Raw genomic sequence first — 17,200 nt, forward strand, 5'->3', positions numbered from 1 at the left:
TTTTCAGCAAAGTCAGAGCTGCATATTGATATATGATTATGATTGCCTGTGTGAGTTATTGCTTTCATATGATGTTTATGAGTCTGACATAAACAAAATAAAACACACATGCTTTTTGCGAGCATGTCCATGCATATACAGATACACTCACACATTCACATGCAAACACACACACTCGTGCACGCACGCACGCACGCACGCGCGCACGCACGCACGCACGCACGCACGCACGCACGCACGCACGCACGCACGCACGCACGCACGCACGCACGCACGCACGCACGCACGCACGCACGCACGCACGCACGCACGCACACACACACACACACACACACACACACACACACACACACACGCACACAAACAATCACACATTTATGCTGTCTGAGAATCTTAGACAGCACAAATACCCCTGTCAATTTATCACTATCTGTCTTCTCTCTCTTCTGGCTGTCAGATATGCTCCACACCACCTCCCCTGCGCAAGCACACACACACACACAAACACACACACACACACACACACACACACACACACACACACACACACACACACACACACACACACACACACACACACACACACACACGCGCGCGCGTGCACACACACACACACACACACACCAGCTCTTTGATCTGCTGAACTGTCGACGGTGCGTCAGATAAGGCTCTTTTCATTTTGGACGAGAGAGAGAGAGGTAGAGAGAGGTAGAGAAAGAAAGAGAGAGAGAGCAATTGGGTTTGAAGTTGTCTGCTTGCCCGCTGTGATGGAGACAGGAGGGGTTTGACTCATGAATAGAAATTAAAGGCAGAAAATTGAAATGAAAAGAGAGAGAGCGGGGGGGGGGGGGGGGGCGGGGGGGGTCTTTCAGAGGCGAGAGGCGACAACAAGATCCAGGTGTGAGAGATTCTGAAGATTTCATCTTCTGGTTATGCATTCATGACGATGCTATCCATGTTGCTACGATGCGAGGCACGTTGCTACGATGCTAGGCACGTTGCTACGATGCGAGGCACGTTGCTACGTTGATAGAGATGCCGCGCTGCAGATTCTTTGTGGTGTGGCAAAGTGACTCTGTTGTGTTAATTGTACTAATGACTCAGTGTGAGGCATTGAGGTCTCCACACACTGCACGCACACGCACACACACACACACACACACACACACACACACACACACACACACACACACACACACACACACACGTAAACACACGCAAACCACTTCCCGACTTGCCCACTCCTCTTCCTTCCCTTAAGACCCCCTGCTGTGAGGAACTGGACACAGTGGCCTCCAGAGTTCAACCAGCATGTGTGTCTGAGTCCATCGGTTGTATACATCATGTGTCAGTGTGTGTACGTGAGTATGTGACTGTGTCCATACGTGAGTATGTGACTGTGTCCATACGTGAGTATGTGACTGTGTCCATACGTGAGTATGTGACCGTGTCCATACGTGAGTATGTGACCGTGTCCATACGTGAGTATGTGACTGTGTCCATACGTGCCCTACGGTGCTTGTACTGCACGCTAGCAGCTATAATCATGTACCTACAGTACATGCCTGGATGAATGCGCTGTGCGCGAGCGACCCTTCCCTGAACCGCAGTGCCGGGCCAGTGTCCGCCAGCACGCTCCGAACAATGGGAACAATGGGAGATGTGCAGTCCCGGAGGCGTTGCAGCTAAAACATTTACTGCTGTGATTGACTGCCCTACGGGTAGCCAGGAGGACGCAAACTTTAACAATGATCTACTTTCAGAGAGTACAACATGTGTAATGTCTGGCAGATACACCAGCATTCTCTGTTCACTTCCTTTATAGTCAGTGGGTGGTGGGAGGGGGATTGTAGGGTTGCGGGGGGTCAGATGAACTCGATTCGGCTCAGTTGACGGGGGTTAATATGAACTCATTCCCCAGATAATTCCTGTAACTGTGTTATCCTTGCTCCTGTTCAAGCTTAGTTTCGTTTGAGAGAAAAGCAGTTGTTTCTGAATCATCCTCAGCGTATAGGGCGGCTGTAGGTGAGCGTGTAGAGAGGCCGCCTGGGAATCGGAAGGTCATGGGTTTGACCCGTCCGTCGGCTCGGTCAGTGTACGTCCCTGAGCGAGGCGCTAACCTAACCCCTAGTAGTAGTAGTAGTCCTCCCGTGTGCTCGCCCGAGCCGTCTGAGCAGCCATCCGCTGGGTGAAAGTAATATCCCCTTCCCCAAGGAAAATGCATCCCTTTAACAAGCCTCCAAATATCATGACAATTCCTTTCTATGTTTGTGAATTCTGTCATACTGTATTTCACCCATTGAGTCAGTTAACCATTATTTATTGAAACTTGTGGTATCCGCCAGTCACTTCATTTAAGCATTGAAATGGCTGTCATTTCTGTAGCGTAGCTGATAAACGATTTTGTTTGTTTTTGTGGACAGACTTTGCCTGTATGGAGCCGCTGGGCATGGAGTCAGGAGAGATCAGCTCGGAACAGATCAAAGTGACATCCCAGTACAACTCCAACTGGTCCCCAGAGCGCTCTCGCCTCAACTACCACGAGAATGGCTGGACCCCCTCAGATGACACCATCAGAGAGTGGATACAGGTAAAAACACATCATATTAACCCATTTTGACCTGAGATCAGGTTCTAAAAATGTCTTCTACATCGTGACAGTTTTCTATGTCAGTCGCTCTTCGATTTTTCAAAAATAGTATTTTTCATAATGCTAACACCAAAAGGGGTTCCCGCCCAAAATGGGTTAAACCCCCAATTTTGCGTGTATTTGTACTCCTTTGTACTTTGTATTCGACAATCCCATCCCTTATAACCCGATATGAAAAATAGATGTTTACACGTTCTCCCAATTGGAGTTAGATTGTAGTGATGATGACATCACTGCCCACTTCCCGGTTTGATTATGCGTGCCGTGCGCTTTGGGAAGCAGTTCACCGCAAAATCAAACCATCATGCATTATTGAAAGCTCAAACTGCTGTTTGCTAGATTTTTCAAAAGTTTAATTATGACGCCTGACAGAAGTTAATTGCGGAAAAGGGGCTTGTGTAATGTTTTATTCCTCATTGCCAATAATTCCGTCACAGCGTTTCAGTTTTCATTGTTCAGCTGTTCATGATGACACAATACGGTAAACACACTTCTTTAAAAGGGAATCTCACATCGATTGGTAATCGACTAGAGCTCAGAATCTACTGCATCATAATTTTGTGTGTGTGTGTGTGAGTGTGAGTGTGAGTGTGAGTGTGTGTGTGTGTGTGTGTGTGTGTGTGTGTGTGTGTGTGTGTGTGTGTGTGTAAAATGGTAAATGGTAAATGGTGCATTTATATAGCGCCTTTATCCAAGGCGCTTTACATAGATTGTGCATTACATTCACCCATTCACACACACATTCATACACCGATTGCGGCGGAAGCCATGCAAGGTACCAACCAGCATATCGGGAGCAATTTGGGGTTCAGCGTCTTGCCCAAGGACACTTCGACATGTAGCCAGGAGGAGCCGGGATTCGAACCGCCGACCCATGGATCATTGGACGACCTGCTCTACCTCTTGAGCCACAGTGTGTGTGTGTGTGTGCGTGTGCGTGTGCGTGTGCGTGTGCGTGTGCGCGCATACGTGCTTTCATGTGATTTTTACTCCTTGTAGACACGTGTACTTGCAGGTAGGGCGAGTGCTTAGTGCTTGATGGCTCATTCATGGTCGCGTTCTTCCTTAGTTGTGTCATTGCCTCTTCATAGCATTGTGACAGATAGTTACTACTATGTACTCCTGCTCTTTTGGAGAGGGATGCCCACTGTGTTCATCATCCAAATGTGTGGTCCTCCTGTCCCCATTGTGCTGGACAGGAACTCATACAGGAAGACACACAATGCCCCTTGGTGCTGAGAACCGACCCTACTTCCTTCCTGTGAAGGCCAAATCAGGAATTAGACAGGAAGTGCAAGGTTTGGCACTACTCTGCAACCATCTATTGTCTGTCTAGGGAATCTGGAATGTCTTCTTTTAGCTACTGTGGTGCAGCCGCCAAGCCTCTAGAGATATAACCATATGAGGAATCGTGCGTATCTCATGCAATATACGTAGTTTACTGGCCATATTTACAACTGTATATCCAGTGGGGGATAGGGTTCAATTTATTTAACCACTTGGAACACTAGAGTCCCTATTCTGGGGTGAACATTCAGCGAAATTAGCACATCTGCAAGCTCTACATCGGCTATTTCTGTCGAAGATACAAGAAAAAGCAGTGGGCCCATAGTAGACCCCCTGGGGAACTCAGGTCAACTAAGTATACAGGGTTTAGTAGGAAGATGGATAACATCCTGTGTGTTGGTAAATGTGTGCAGTCTGTGCACAGCACACATTTGAGTTTGTCCTAGTGCAGGGCAGGGGTTTTCAAAGTGTGAGGCGTGCCACTAGAGCGGGGGTCTGTAACTCTTTTGAAATTAAGTGGCATGTTTTCTTTTATTTTCAAGATAGTTGGTGTGCCACCTCATCAAAAATTCCAACATATTTTGATTGTCCACATGAAATATAACCTTTTCTCTTTCTTTCACATTGTTATAATGATCAGTATTAGACTCAGTCAGAACAATGACCCACCTATCTCCCATGACTCTCCCCCTCAGTCCGAGTTCAGAGTTTTAATCAATGTAGAATCTTGTGCAGGATGTAATGTACATACAAATGTGAGAGACTTCATTTATTTGATTATAGTGTTGCAAAACTCCTCTCTCTCACACTTATGCCAGTGTGCCAGTGGTCATGCTCCTTTGTGCCAGTGTTGGCACTGTGCCAACGGTTGCCTGCCCCTGCACTAGAGCGTTGCAGAGGAGGCATGGTGGAGAGACATGATGGTGAAAGAGACCCCCTGCACTAGAGCGTTGCAGAGGAGGCATGGTGGAGAGACATGATGGTGACATGATGGTTGCCTACCCCTGCACTAGAGCGTTGCAGAGGAGGCATGGTGGAGAGACAGCTGGCTGCTACGGTCAACAGGAGTTTACTATAGTTATGCCCGCAGATTCAGGCAACAGCGCTTATGAAGTTTGGTGTTATCTATAGAAGTTTGGTGTTATCTATAGAAGTTTGTTGAACGTCCAGCATACAAACAATGAAATGAGGAGACAAGTATAGTATAAATCGGCTATTTTTGGTGGGAGAGACTACTGTATAGTACCTCTACACTACAGTAGTCTCTCACACCAAAAAATAGCCGATCTACAAGCTCACAATGTGTTGCAGTGCGATGCTTTGTGAGCTCGTAGATCTGCTGTTTCCGAGCACCAAAGATAGAGCTGCTATCTTTTGTCCACGACACGGCGGGCAACCAAGTATAAATCAGACTTCATGTGTGTTCTTCATGCCAATACAATTCTGATTACTGGTAAATATCAGCATGCCATGTCATTGCTTAGTTTCTTGTGAAAAGATGGTGGTCTGACTGACGTTTGACACTATTTTGAACATGTGCGACTGTGTTTCATATTCTTATTTCAAACAAAGCTGTGTTGAAATATGAATAAATAAATAAATAAACCCTTCCCCAATGTAATTTATAGCCCAAGAACAAATGCTATTCCACGCCATGGACTTGGTGAGCCATTTGAGTTATGACTGGTGGGGGTTTTTTTGTGTGGGAGAATTTTCCATTTTATTTGATTAAGTGTGCTGCGTGGTCCTTGCGGCAGGGCCTGTCTCTTCGGCCCGTGGCTCTCCATTCATCTTACTTGTGGAGAAAATTATGAGTTAGTTAATTCATGCATGCCTGCCTCGCTGCCACCCGCCGCCACAAACACCTCTATTATTCATTCGAAGGCATTCATATTTCATCAATACTATTTCCAGGTTACTATTCATAATCATAATGTTATCGCGGAGATGCTGCTGCCCGTCGGTGAACAGAACGGCGGGAGACAGTGAGCTCATTCTGCAGCCATTATGAAAGAATTTGTAATCACATTTCCAGTGTGCGGTGGCTCGTTCCGTCACTGTGCGTCATTTGCAGGGAATTGAAATTCCTGTGTGCGTGTGTGTGTGTGTGTGTGTGTGTCTAAGCCCGGTTTCATCCAAAACCCATTTGTCTGACTGAACCCCGCCACCCACTGTGGCTCCAAACTGATGCAGCACAGCGGTGGCTTCTTATTGGCGTCCACCAGGGAGGTATATGTGGCTAGATTGACATGTTATTGAAAGCTGTGAGGTAAGCCTTGCAGGATGGGCTTCCTTCCCCTCCCAAGTTAAAAAAAAAAGTATTTATAGACGCCCCGTCGCTTGAAGAGAAACGTTTGTCTTTGGGCTCCTTTTCTTGACGCAACCAGGAAGAGCTCGGTGGGCGTAACATCTGGAGAACACATTTCAGGGGTCCATGGCGGCGCTGTGCGTGTGTGTGTGTGTGTGTGTGTAAGCGAAGTGTGTTGTTGGAAGCTGGGGAGAGGGGAACTGAAAACAAAAGATCCTCTCGAGACCGTTAAAAAGGAGCCTGCTATCCAGGGGGGGAGCAGCTTTGCGGAATTCCACTGTGAACTTCCAAACCCAGGAAATGTCAATAAAAGCCTCAGAACAAATCAAAGTTCCCCCATGCACGACTCCCAGAGATTTACGGAAGACATTCTAAGGCCTTTGATGGGGGGGTTGTTGTGGAGAAAGAACTCAAGTGTGTCTGCAAGATGTATCAATCATGACGCTAAATGGCCGGTCGGTGAGAGAAGGAACCCCATGAAAAGCACAAGACAATGGCCCTAAACGCAGCAGGTCCAAGCGGAGCGTGTTTGTTGGGTTGGGACTGACCACACAGTGTAGGCCCCATCACTTTGCAATCACAAATGAGAGCCATAACATGTTGCTTGTTTTCCTCAGCCGGGAAAAATCCCCTCTCATGTGGTTGAAGCTTTTTTTTCCCCAACTCTGCCTGCTGTCCAAGCGCAACCCCAGCACTTTCCTAAGAAAACACTTTAGAAAACCTCAGACGAGAACTGGGTCGAGAGAGGGAAAGCTTGGCTGATCACAATTCTTTTCCTCTCAAAAAAACTGAACAAAAAAACACACACACACAAAAAGAACCCCCCCCCCCACACACACACACACACACACACACACACACACACACACACACACACACACACACACACATCAATATCCTGTTTTGGCAGGAAGCTCCTGTGTTTTTTTTCCCCCAATCTTGTTTAGTCACTGTGCGACTGAACGTCTCTCTCCTTCCTCCGTAGTTTCCTTCATTAAAAAGCCCTGAGTGGAGGTTGTTTTCAGTGGGCGTTGAGTGTCAGCCATGCCAAGTGTTGAGTAATTAGAATATGGAAGACCAATTAGCTTCACTCATCTGACAGAGGAAGTCTGGAGAAGTCTGGGGTTTGCCCTGAGCTGCCGAGGACGGTAGCATTTAATTGTGTCATCAGCTGCCCTTGATGAAACCCATAACTGGCAAAGATCTTGTCCTCGTTTGAAACAGCTGCTGCAGGTTAGATTCGTCACCAGAAGAGTTTACACAATTATATGTGATCTCCAAAGTTGACACAAACACCAAAACAGATCTTTTTTCTACGTGGGAAAACAAAACAGCCACGAAAGTTTTAGATTGTGTGTCCCTACTCCCTGCTCCCTAAGGAAAAGTTCAACATTCAACTTAAAATATAGAGGATTGGATGTTATTTTGGACTCAAATTACCCTCTAACAGCTAAAAAAGTACCATAATTTGTCTTCGTTCTGTGCTCAGCCATCCCGGAAGAGTTGCGGGCAATTTTTTTCAAGAAGCGGATATCTCATTTTGGACACACCTCATCATATTTACTCTGTATTAGACAGTGTCTTTGTTGTGTGAGGTGTATAGGGGAGGGTCATGGTTGGTTTGGAGGGCTGCATCTAATCTCTGGGGAATGTAGTGAAAAGAGAGCAGATGGGAACATCTGGGAGCGGTCTCTCACGCAGTCCCACGGGACCGCGTTCCCATGGGGTCCATGTTACGGTCACAGCGCCCACACAAAAACCAACGGGAAGCTATTTATGCCGTTAACCCTCCAAAACTGACAGTGGGAGGAGCTAAATAAAGGGAGGCCTTCTTGTTGCCATGCCATAACTGCATAATGTATATCTGTGTGTGTCTATCTATGGTAATGTAATTACATGGCATGTTTGCTGTGGCATCTCGTGTAGTGAAGCGTTGAGTGTGTTTACATGCAAAAGTTCAACTGGTATCGCCTGAGATGAATGGGTGTTTTTGTCTCATCCTAATGGGAAGTAATTTAGGTGAATTGGAAGGTTGTCACATTCAGCACAAGAGTTGGGAAAAAAGTCTGTTGACATTTCAACTGTAAAGAACGGACTAGGATGACCTTAAAGTGCCAAAGCATATAGATCTGATGTAGCTGATATTGATATGATGTTTTAGAATATTTTCTTTTGTATATCTTGCATCACGGCCACTGCTATGCACAGTACACACTTGTGTGTACCAAGTGGGCACCAGAAATGAGCCAAGCCGATCATCATCATGAATGATTATCCTCGCCAGGAGGCCAGACCGGTCCGTTTGTCCGTCTGTGAACAGCTAATCTCCGGCGCCGTTGCACCGATCAACAAGATACTCGAGAAACTAGGCAAAGGAAAAACCCTCTGCCCCAAATGTTTTAAATCGGCGGTGGCAATATAACAACCACTTCACGTTTTGGCCTATAACTCTTGAACCGTAGGTCGTATGGAATAAAAATGTATAGTCCCCGCCCCCGGCCATTAGTGCCGGACTAGATTTTCTGCGCTTTCACGTTAAACCACTTTCTACCTGGCATCTAAGTTGGGGCATGCCCTAAGCATCGCCAATTGTGAGCTTGTCGATCTGCTGTTTTCTGCGAAGATAATTCATGCAGAGCGAAAACAGAAACGTCTACTAGTATAGAGCCCTGAGGGACTCCGCTCAACAACATAATGGGTTTTAAGTGGTTTAGCGTTACACTGAATACACAATCATTCACCATTCCACGTCTGGTTCAAGGCCTGTGGTTGTTGTCCGTCAGTCCCTGCCAATGCTCTCACTGCTGTGCTCACCACTGAACTGTGAAAGAATACACCTGGAGAGGCTGAAATATCACACACACACACACACACACACACACACACACACATACACACACACACACACACACACACACACACACACACACACACACACACACACACACTAACACTTTTATGTGCTTGCACCGCTATACAGTCATGTTGACACACACATGCGCGAGTGCACACACACACACATTCATGTGCGTCATGGGTCACATACATCTCATTAGTGATGCCAGCAGACAACCATGAAATTGGTCGTGAGTTGATTCTCACACACGCACGCACACATCCGCACACACACACACACACACACACACACACACACACACACACACACACACACACACACACACACACACACACACACACACACTGCAGGGTGTCTGCTATTCTCTAATTGTGTTTGACAACACACACAAACAGCCCTCAGTAAAAACAGAAAACACATGTTGTCAGCCAGCCCAGTGGGTCGCTGACCCGAGGCGCGCAGCATATACTTTTCACATCGTTGTGAGTTTGAATCTGACCCCTGACCTTTGTTGCACATTATCCTCCCACACTTCTCCATCTTTCCTGTTTCTCCCTGCTGTTTAAATACCAATAATTCTTAGACTGAAAACTCTCTAAAAAGAGGCAAGTCTGCTGCACTGTTGGTTCTTTCACAGAGCATCCACAGACTGAAACCGAGAGGAATTGTTTTTAATGACTTGAACCCCAGCATTGTTATTCTGAGGGGAACATGTGCCCCAAAAAATAGACAATCTACAACTTCACAATGCATCGCAAGAGATTTGGTGTAGATTGAAAAAACGCAATGTCAAAAGTACAGTGCAATTCACTGTTTGCCGTTCAGAGCTTGCCCTCCTCATGTATTTCAGTCCTATGAGGAAAGAGGAGCGTCTGTTTCAGCCTGACTGAACCTGGCATCACCAGGCTTTACAGGCGGAGGAAAACGAACTAACTCGAGGAATAATAACTTATGAGGAAGTGACCGAGTTCGTTCCCGTTCACCAAAAAGAACAAATCACTTTGAATTAATTACTTGCGGATGACCCAACACTAGCATATTGAGTGGCTAAGTTGTTGAGCATGGAAGCTTTTGATTGATTGATTGAAGTATTTATTAACAGTTTGCAGAATTACAGTACATTTCAAGTACAACTCAATACAGAAACTGTCAACTGTGAGTGGACGACACCATAAAGTATTACACTTGTTTACAAGAGGGTCCACCATTTTCAATTCATCATAGCTGTCATTGCAATAAGCTGCATAAGGAGGAATGACTGAGGGGGAAGCTCTGAATCTGGTCAGGCGGTTTCCAAGCCAGTAGGTGTATTTCAGAAGACTCCTTTATTTTGTTCCTGTATAACTGATATGATATGGTGACAGAAATACTGTCTGGTAACACAACATCTATAACTATTTAGATTTTCCAAGTCAATCCAGGGATGCCAACCAGTGACCTTTCTAACACAAAGCGCCCGCCTCTCTCACCTTTTGACTGCTTAGTACCCGTGTGACCCCTTTCCACTGACATTCCTGCTACTTCCTGTGTTGTCAGGTGGACCTGGGCTTCCTGCGGTTCGTGTCGGCCATCGGGACGCAGGGGGCCATCTCCAAGGAGACCAAGAAGCACTACTTTGTCCGCTCCTACAAAGTGGACGTCAGCTCCAACGGAGAGGACTGGATCACCATCAAGGAAGGCTCCAAGCAGAAGGTGATAAATGTCACCTCCTGGCGATCTGTGTTCTGAAATACGTACACTGTCATTAGGCTATGTACGCCAGCTCAAAAACACTCCTCAGCCAGAAATGTGCGCTCAGTGGAGCGCATATCTCCATATTTGGGCAAGACTATGACATCAGTGATCTATGACATATCTATGATGATGTATGACTCCATATTTAGGTAAGGTCTCAGGCTGAACTGAGCGCCTGTTGACTTCCGTTATAAACATTTTGGAGGAAAACATAATCTCCTCACTTGCCTTCATCTCTGGCGAAGATTATAATCAAATTAGTGGGTAGACGAAAGAGTAATTACGATTCCTTGGCAAAACTTTGGACCTACTGTATAGCTATAAGGTTGCCATCACTGCTTCTTTATCTAATGGAACTAGTCGTTCTAACTATTCGATTTTCCTCAGATCTTCACTGGGAACCACAACCCATCGGACGAGGCTCGGGCCGTCCTGCCCAAGCAGACGCTGGCCCGCTTCGTTCGCATCAGACCCATGTCTTGGGAGCAAGGCATCTGCATGCGCTTTGAGATCTACGGCTGCAGGACCTCAGGTAGTGCAATGTTCCCAAACTTTTTAGCCTGTGACCCAAAAGAGAAATTTGATGTCTCCTCAGGACCCAAACTAGTGACAATGTTCTCACTACTTAAACATTTGTTTTCTCATTTATTGAGTTTCTTTGGTTTTTGTTGATTTCTTCATGAAATTACTGGGGGGAAAATCATTTAATTTTGTTTTTAATTCATGTTGCCAATGTTTGCCTTTTTCGGAATGTTTTTAGATTATTTTTGAAATAGTAATAATTAAAAGCGAAATGTAGGAAACAACAAAATAAAGGGACCCATAGAAATCGGTTGTTCGAAAATAGGTGATCTAGATTACAACGCGTCACACTGTGACATATTGTGAGCTTCTAGATCTGCTACAACAACATATTTTAATATTATTAGTCAAATATGAATTTGGGGGTCCTTTGAGAACCAAAGTGGTGATGCACATACACTACACCAACAAATATATTAATGTGTGCATAAATGACTGCTAGTAGTGCTAAATGAATTTACTACGCAAAATGAATGTACTACTAGGTCGCCTACACATCTAGTTTCAGATAATTCCATGCAGGGCCACATAGAACTCCATTCAGAAACAGTCACGCATGTTCAAATAAATGTTCTCACGTCACCCTTTCTGAAAAGCACATAAAAGAATATGAATGGTGGACTGTGAGGTGATTGAGCCGCTCGCAAGGAGTACATGTCAGCGTGAGGCTACAGGGGCCTTTCAGTGCGTCTATCATTCATTTGCACACAGGAACACACACACACACACACAAACGTTACCTCTAACCTCGTCTTACATCATCGGTGTGTGAATCATCCCGGGGCATCGGCTGAAGATAACCTCCTCCTCCTGCTCTTCCCAGGCTCTGCTTGCCTGTTGATTTAGAACGGTCCACAGCCTCGCAGGCGAACACAGCCTGTTGATTTAGAACGGTCCACAGCCTCGCAGGCCAACACAAAACTCACACACACCGTGGTTAATCACAACTTTTGAACGGCCGCGGAAAATCCACCGAATCCTCTGAATCATTGTGCTCGCAGCAACTATGTATAAAAGCCCAAATCCTTAAATCTGTTACGAGAGTCTTTACACAACTCGTATTTCTCCTGGTAGGAGAGCAGCTATAAAAATGATATTGGGTTCTTAGTCATGGGGGCCCGCGCTGGGGTGTGCGGAGCCAAGGTGATTAATGAGTTAATTAGTGTTTCCATTTATGGTCTACACTTAGATATTACAGACACGCATGGGCATGCGTGAACGGCCGAACGCACACGCAAGCACACACACACACACACGCACATGCATGCACGCACACACACGCACGCACGCACGCACGCACGCACGCACGCACGCACGCACGCACGCACGCACGCACGCACACACACACACACACACACACACACACACACACACACACACACACACACACACACACACACACACACACACACACACACACACACACACACACACACACACTCTCTCTCTCTCTCTCTCTCTCTCTCTCCTAGCTAGTGTAGCTAGTGGTGATACAGGCATGCGTGTGAGTGCATGAATGTGGAATTTACAATGTACTAGATAGAAATTCAAAGTGTCCCTGTTTTCCTCTCTCTCTCTCACACACACACACACACACACACACACACACACACACACACACACACACACACACACACACACACACATGGGGGTTGGGGGCAGTAAGTAGTTGTAAAAGCTGATTACAGCGTAGTTCACACTGTGTAGGAATTCACCTCTTGGGGAACCTCTCTCTTAAACATCACAACATGTGGCTCCAGAGCTCTGTTTGTTAAACTGTGCATTGCTTTGTACAAATGCAAATCCCACGCCAGAGAGACAATCAATGTTTCCCTCTGGATTTATTAGATTTAGCCTCGCTTCTTTCTTGGATATTAGATTTAGCAATAAACGTGTGATAAACGGCGCCATTACTCGTGCTGTTTTTGAGGAATCTGAACAAAAGGGCTCCTAAAGCCCCCATTCATCCTGCCATTCCCCACGATTCCTCACAGCAAATGAGGTTATGCTTATTTATGGAGAGCTTGAAAGAAAATGTCTGTCACTGCGTGCATGGACTCAACAAGAGTCTCTGTGTGTGTGTGTGTGTGTGTGTGTGTGTGTGTGTGTGTGTGTGTGTGTGTGTGTGTGTGTGTGTGTGTGTGTGTGTGTGTGTGTGTGTGTGTGTGTGTGTGTGTGTGTGTGTGTGTGTGTGTGTGTGTGTGTGTGTGTGGTTGCTGTTGTCATTTAGTGTAATTTATTGTCATTTGGTATTCACCCTAATCTCTCAGATTTTTCCAAAACAGCTTAGAGAGGCAAAACAAATACTGATTGTCAGTGTCTTGACGAAGGGAACATCAACAGGACACATGTGGCTGTTGCAAGGATTGAACTTGTGACCTTTCAGTTACTGGACACCATTGCTAATGTATTTTCCACCCTGCCCCCCCTCCATCTTACCTTCTCTCTCTCTCTCTCTCTCTCTCTCTCTCTCTCTCTCTCTCTCTCTCTCTCTCTCTCTCTCTCTCATATATCTACCCCCCCCCCCTTCCCCCCTCCTCTCTCTCTCTCTCTCCCTCCCTCTCTCTCTCTCAGACTATCCGTGTTCGGGGATGCTGGGTATGGTGTCAGGTCAGGTCTCGGATGCCCAGATCAGTGCCTCATCCCATGCAGACCGAGGCTGGGTGGCTGAAAATGCACGTCTGCTGACGGGGCGGTCGGGGTGGACCCAGCAACAAACCAAGCAACCCTTCAGGAACGAGTGGCTTCAGGTACGCTCACGGTCCCGACTAGGCATAACGAGTGGCTCCAGGTACGCTCACGGTCCCGACTGGGCATAACGAGTGGCTTCAGGTACGCTCACGGTCCCGACTGGGCATAACGAGTGGCTTCAGGTACGCTCACGGTCCCGACTGGGCATAAGAACGAGTGGCTCCAGGTACGCTCACGGTCCCGACTGGGCATAACGAGTGGCTCCAGGTACGCTCACGGTCCCGACTGGGCATAAGAACGAGTGGCTCCAGGTACGCTCACGGTCCCGACTGGGCATAACGAGTGGCTCCAGGTACGCTCACGGTCCCGACTGGGCATAACGAGTGGCTCCAGGTACGCTCACGGTCCCGACTGGGCATAACGAGTGGCTTCAGGTACGCTCACGGTCCCGACTGGGCATAAGAACGAGTGGCTCCAGGTACGCTCACGGTCCCAACTGGGCATAAGAAATGGACAAAAACAAAAGAACTAAAGACTTTTTGTTTGTCACATTTTGTTTTGAACAAAATAATAAATACAAACGACAATACATAATTGTCACGAAGCAGCTTTCATTCACAATGGTTCAGTGTCCACATTGTTTGCGGTACTGTTGCAATGTACCGCCACGCCTTGTTTCATCTGCTTTGGATATCTGGCGGACTGGGATGCTTTGTTGGACTTATGTCCAATAAAACAATGTGATGCCTGTACTTTTCTTTTGTCTTTGTTTGCTCAATATTAGCCTCTTTCTGTTCACTGTGAATATGTAAATCCCAGATATATCAGTCAAGGAAGAAAAGCAGGAGCGCTTCCTCTGGAAACTATTTGCTCCAATCAACCTATCACAGAAAAATAAGAGTTGAACAATTATTGGAAAGTCAGGACTATCATGACATACATACTTTACAAATGTATGTAAACTCTAAATATTGTGAGAATAGCAAATGTTCAGGTTGAGAAGCTCTGAACTGTGGCCTGCAGGTGGACCTGGGCCAGGACAAGCTGGTGAGCGGCGTGGTGATCCAGGGAGGGAAGCACCGTGAGCGGAACGTCTTCATGAGGAGGTTCAAGGTGGGCCACAGTCTGGACGGAGACAAGTGGGCCATGGTGAAGGAGGACAACACCACCAAGCCTAAGGTAGGGCCGCAGTTGTTGCTTTTAAGGTTATGTTTAAATTTGATCAGTTGACAGGAACGACGGTTTAGAAACATGTGACTCACATTGTGACCAGTTTACATCCATGTGGTTCAGTGATAGAAGAAGTACAAACATGTTTTACTTAAGTGAAAGTATCAATACCACAATGTAAAATGTACTTGAGTAAAAGTATTGGCCTCAATGTGTAATATTAATACAGTATGTCTAAGCTTTATGTCTTAATGTTTGGGTTAAGTAAAACTTTTGAAAATGGTTGTGGGTAAAGACAGTGGATTTCTGACTTTTGAGATATGAACATGTAACTGCTTGATATCACCACATCAGGCTTACAATGTCAAGTTCACTTCTCTCCCGGAAACATTGTCCAAGCCCTGTTTCAAATCACTATCTGCTATTCTGCACAGCCCCCCCCCCCCCCCCCCCCCGCCCCCCACACACGCACGCACGCACGCACGCCCCCCACGCACGCACACACGCACACACGCACGCACGCACGCACGCACGCACGCACGCACGCACGCACGCACGCACGCACGCACGCACGCACGCACGCACGCACGCACGCACATACACACACACACACACACACACACACACACACACTCTCTCTCTCTCTCTCTCTCTCTCTCCCTCTCTGGCTCTGCCTCTCTCTCTCTCTCTCCACAATCCTGTCCATGTCTTCCCTCTCATTGGGTGGCAGGCAGCGCAGGTCAATGCCGATCAATGACAACTGAATTATGGGAGTGGCAGATAGCGGGGCTGTTGACAGGAGAGACAGCCGCGTTTCCTGCAGTGTCAGGATGTTATCGAACGAACAGGCACAAAAGCCATTCATGGATTGCAATATGTTGCGCCGCTGTAAATCAGGCTACTGTTATGTAAATATCACGTGGTGATTCTTAACAAATTGCTGGATGCTTTTAGCCAAAGCATCAATGTCCACAGAGGGAATATTCATTGTCAGTAGTACGGGTGGAGGATACCCCCAACCATAGCAAGGCTAGTACCGTGTTTCACACAATACCAGACTTCATTTAATTAGGTCTCTGTGATGTCTTATCTTGTTCTATGGCTACACATGTCGGACGAATCTTTAGATAAGAGTATTAACTAACTGTCTAATATAGAAATAAAACGCACAAGACCCTGACGGTAATAATGAGGTGGAATTCGCTTTTGTTGTGTACATATGACTGCTATTAAACCGTCCATAACCAGCTGCACTGTCTGGGCTGTAGATTTTGCATTCACACAGCGTGTGAGGTCCTGTTGTCCTCGTATGCCATGCACACACTATGCAACTGAGTGAGTTGTAAATAGTTTCAAGGACATTATTGTATTTATTGTGAATGAAGTGACATAGCTGATTCTGATTATGACCAAATACCACTTCCTCTATGCGTTCCATATGTGTGTAAAAATGGAGTTAGAAATGCATTCGTTTTTAAATCACTTGACAACAAGGCAGGCGTGCTGACAGTGAGGCCTTTAGGCTCGTGAGGCGTGCCCAAAGCCAGCCAAGTTAGCCATCCACGTAGTGGACGGAATAGTTTATCATGTGGACCAAAACGAGCGCTCCTGGCCTCTGTCTCTCAGTGCGTCTCTCCGCAGGAGGTCGAAAGGGATTTGAACTCAAATCCAGTAGAAGTCGTTTACAGGCATCTGGAACACGTGTGAGCCTTTTCCACCGGAGTTGAGCTACAAACTCCAAACAGACCCTGCTGAAGGAGGACCCCTGCTGAATCCCTGCAGATAGAGACTTTACAATACCCTTTATCCTCTCTCTCTCTCTCTCTCTCTCTCTCTCACACACACACACACACACACACACACACACACACACACACACACACACACACACACACACACACACACACACACACAAACACAC

General features: G+C 46.5%; 1 protein-coding gene across 2 annotated transcripts in view; it reads left to right on the top strand.

The window, feature by feature from the left end:
• Positions 1–17,200, top strand: part of LOC306943326 (neuropilin-1a-like) — a 160,892-nt gene that overhangs the window by 128,980 nt on the left and 14,712 nt on the right. For both annotated transcript variants that reach the window (XM_079529583.1, XM_079529582.1), the window contains 5 exons: positions 2,424–2,590; positions 10,639–10,794; positions 11,224–11,368; positions 13,993–14,168; positions 15,133–15,288. In XM_079529583.1, coding sequence (XP_079385709.1) covers positions 2,424–2,590; positions 10,639–10,794; positions 11,224–11,368; positions 13,993–14,168; positions 15,133–15,288 — 800 coding nt within the window. The remainder of the gene's footprint in view (positions 1–2,423; positions 2,591–10,638; positions 10,795–11,223; positions 11,369–13,992; positions 14,169–15,132; positions 15,289–17,200) is intronic.

The sequence above is a fragment of the Electrona antarctica genome (assembly GCF_951216825.1).
Source record: "Electrona antarctica genome assembly, chromosome: 19".
NCBI lineage: Eukaryota > Metazoa > Chordata > Actinopteri > Myctophiformes > Myctophidae > Electrona > Electrona antarctica.